This window comes from Malania oleifera, chromosome 2, assembly GCF_029873635.1.
Source record: "Malania oleifera isolate guangnan ecotype guangnan chromosome 2, ASM2987363v1, whole genome shotgun sequence".
NCBI classification, from domain to species: domain Eukaryota; kingdom Viridiplantae; phylum Streptophyta; class Magnoliopsida; order Santalales; family Ximeniaceae; genus Malania; species Malania oleifera.
The window spans coordinates 7,796,277-7,799,472 of record NC_080418.1 but is presented as its reverse complement, the minus strand read 5'-3'; the positions used below and the strand labels follow the sequence as shown (position 1 = coordinate 7,799,472).

The 3,196-nt window shown below is 33.9% G+C and overlaps 1 protein-coding gene across 1 annotated transcript; it reads right to left on the bottom strand.

Moving 5' to 3' along the window:
* Positions 1–1,573: 1,573 nt before the first annotated feature.
* Positions 1,574–2,357, bottom strand: LOC131147680 (zinc finger BED domain-containing protein RICESLEEPER 2-like). Its single transcript, XM_058097198.1, has 2 exons — positions 1,730–2,357; positions 1,574–1,636 (listed from the first exon to the last, which is right to left on the bottom strand). The coding sequence occupies exons 1-2, from the start codon at positions 2,355–2,357 to the stop codon at positions 1,596–1,598; spliced, it is 669 nt and encodes a 222-aa protein (XP_057953181.1). The 3' UTR covers positions 1,574–1,595.
* Between the last annotated feature and the right edge of the window lie 839 nt (positions 2,358–3,196).

The window sequence follows — 3,196 nt, the reverse complement described above, 5'->3', positions numbered from 1 at the left end:
TAATAATAATAATAATAATGACGAGTATAATTTGGGAGAAAATAGTGATTAAGGATTTAATATTTCAAAAGAAATGGTCCATGATCGCAAAAATTTGCAGAAAATGATTTATATATATATATATATATATTTCAAGAGGCTAACAGTTGCAAATGAAGCCTTAGAAATTTCTTTCAAGAAGCTGGCAATTTTTTGGTTGGATTATATAGAGTTCAAAAGATACTCTAAAAACTATATCTACCAATTAATTGAAGAGAGAAAAGGGTATAGAATATAATGTCACTTTTTGGAGGATGATCTAATTCCTGGTCTGTAAAACTTGCATGTTAGCAGAGCTTTATTGTGGACTACTCCTAGGATTGTCCATTTGACTAGATCAAGACAATCTTATTCTTATGCACTTTTCTTTTGATAAAAATTATTAACTGTTTGACTAGTGGGGTATGATGCCAAATCTCACGCTCCCAGTGGAAGCCCTGGCACATAACCTGTTCACTCCTTCAAGACATCTCTGGCACTTACTACTACTACTACTACTTCTACTGCTACTATTATTATTGATACTGACTTTTATCATCTACCCATGTATTGAAACTTGGATTTTTCACCATTTGTGCAAATTCCTCTTTGTACCATAATTGTTGTTTGGCTTACTGGTAAAATCTCTTCTTTTGCAGCTCCTGCATCTCTACCTTTTTAAATGACCAAAGGTGATAACCAGGTATGGCCAGATGAAGCTTCAAAGGACCTGGGAAAGTAAAAATACGCTCTTCACGGAACTAGTAAAATAGTGATATGAATAATGGAAACAAATAATCTGTATTTTGCACAAGTTTAAACTAAAGGCAAATTAAGCGAGACAATCCCAAAATTCAATAGAAGAAAAAAAAAAAAAAAAGTGGGGTGGAGTGAATTGGGGGTAGCCGGATAGGGTTACCCACCGTCATCTGAATTAAGAAACTCTTAATTTTGAAGAAAAAAAAATCTATAATGACACCATCAGGCATCAGTGGCTCACAACTAGTCAACTAGGTGTCTTATCCCTGTTTAGATAAAATATAATCAATGTAAAAATAGAAGTATAGAACCCTGTTTACATAAAATCTAATAAATGTAAAAATAAAATCATCTGCATACCAAAACAATCTAGAAAATCTTCATAAAAAAATATAATCACAGACCAAACATGAAATTTAAAGGTCTGCAGTATCTACTTGGATTTGAGTTCAAGAGTACAAAGTTAGTAATATTATATTACAGACCAATGTAAATAGTTGTGCAAAATAAAAATAAAAAACAAACATAAAATATAAATTGTTTCTAAAAAATTAAAATAAAAAACTAGGACTTCAATGCTTCGTACATCAGCTGACAAGTGACCGCTACAATTTCATGGCTTCTTGTATTAGAAACTCCCACTTTTCAGCTTCTTACATTGCAAAATACAAAGCACAATTTCTCTACTTATTTCACCTGTAAGTCTGCAACAAACCAAAATAATGATAATTGATAGCATGTAATTTATATGACAAAACACTAAAGCATAATCTCAATATGAAAGTATGAAACCAACCCTTTGTCTTTCTTTGTTTGTCTTATTCACCAATTGTGGACTCCAATGCAACCTTTGACAACTCTAAAAAATTGTATAGAAGCACTTGTAAGTTATAATAATTAATCATTCAATGAACAACTGAAAATTTTTGACAATATATAAATATAATATTACCTTTTTCTAGATTTTCAAGGTCATCTATGTCTTCTTCAACCTTAATTGGAGTATGTGAACCCCGAATCCAATCTTGTGTACAGATAAGAGCTTGAACAATTTTAGGAGTCAAAGAACTCCTAAAGGCATCGAGAACACGCCCCCCTGTGCTAAAAGCAGACTCTGAAGCAACTGTAGAGATGGGAACTGCTAAAACATCACGAACCATATGTGAAAGGACGGGAAACCTTTGACTATTTAACCTCCACCACTCCAAAATATCAAAACCCTCCACGTCCTCTTCACAATCCTCCCCCAAATACCTATCCAACTCTGATTTATTATCTCCACCTCCAATTTGAGTCTTGTACTTTTGATACAAAACTTTGAACTTTCGTTCTACTGCTTCACCTTGACCAGTGGAGGCTGTGGAGCAAGTCGAGCTTGAAGTTTCACTTCTGTTTGATTCTTCATTTTTAGATTGTGACAACTTTTTATACTCAGCAAACAATTCCATTGTTGTATCCTGTACCTTTTTCCCCACTAATAAACCTTTGTCGCCTTCATACATAGTAGAAAGAGCATATTGCACAAATCCCAACTTACGTCTAGGGTCAAGAACAGATGCAACAAAAATCAACATATTCATTTTGTCAATGTTTCCCCAGTACTTGTTGTATTTATCCTTCATTTTCATGCTCATTAAACTCAACTCTAGGTCATCACTATTTTCCCACTCTTTTAGAAGACAATCAATCCCACTAATTTCATCAAAAAAGGTATTACTTGTAACATACGAAGAACCTGAAACTCGTATAGTGAGTTCATAGAAGTGTTCCAAAAACATTACAAATTTTCTAACTTGTTCCCAATCAAAACTACTTGGTATGCCATTCCTAGTCTCAAGCTCAATTCTAAATGAAGGATCTTCATCCCTAAACCTTTCAAAAGCCATTTCATATCTTTGAGCCGTGTCTAGCATCAAATAAGTAGAATTCCATCGAGTGCTAACATCTAGGCATAACATCTTTTTGCATTCTACTTTTTCTACTTCTGCGTAACGCTTGAAATTTTTCAACCTAGCAGGTGAATGCCTAACATATCTGACTGCATCTCTAACACGAGCAACTGAATCCCCCATTTCTTTCAAACCATCTTGCACAACTAGGTTAATTATATGTGCAATGCACCTCATGTGCAAGAATTTGCCTCCACAAATGTCTTTTCTCCAATTTGAAACTTTTCTTTTTATGTAGGCAATTGCAACGTCATTTGAACTTGCATTATCTACAGTCATTGTAAACACATTATCAACTCCCCAGTCAAGCAAACACCTCTCAATGGCCATACCTATCTCTTCACCTTTATGACTATAAATTGGACAAAAGTTAAGGATCTTTTTGTTCAATTTCCAATCATTATCTACAAAGTGTGCAGTCAAACACATATAATTGACCTTTTGCAAAGAAGTCCATGTATCAGTTGTGA

Bases quoted from the DNA above. Each gene is read 5' to 3' on its own strand.
- LOC131147680 (XM_058097198.1), bottom strand. From the start codon at position 2,357: ATGAATATGTTGATTTTTGTTGCATCTGTTCTTGACCCTAGACGTAAG. The intron at 1,637-1,729 runs GTAATATTATAT...ACAATTTTTTAG, and splicing joins CCTTGAAAATCTAGAAAAAG to AGTTGTCAAAGGTTGCATTG.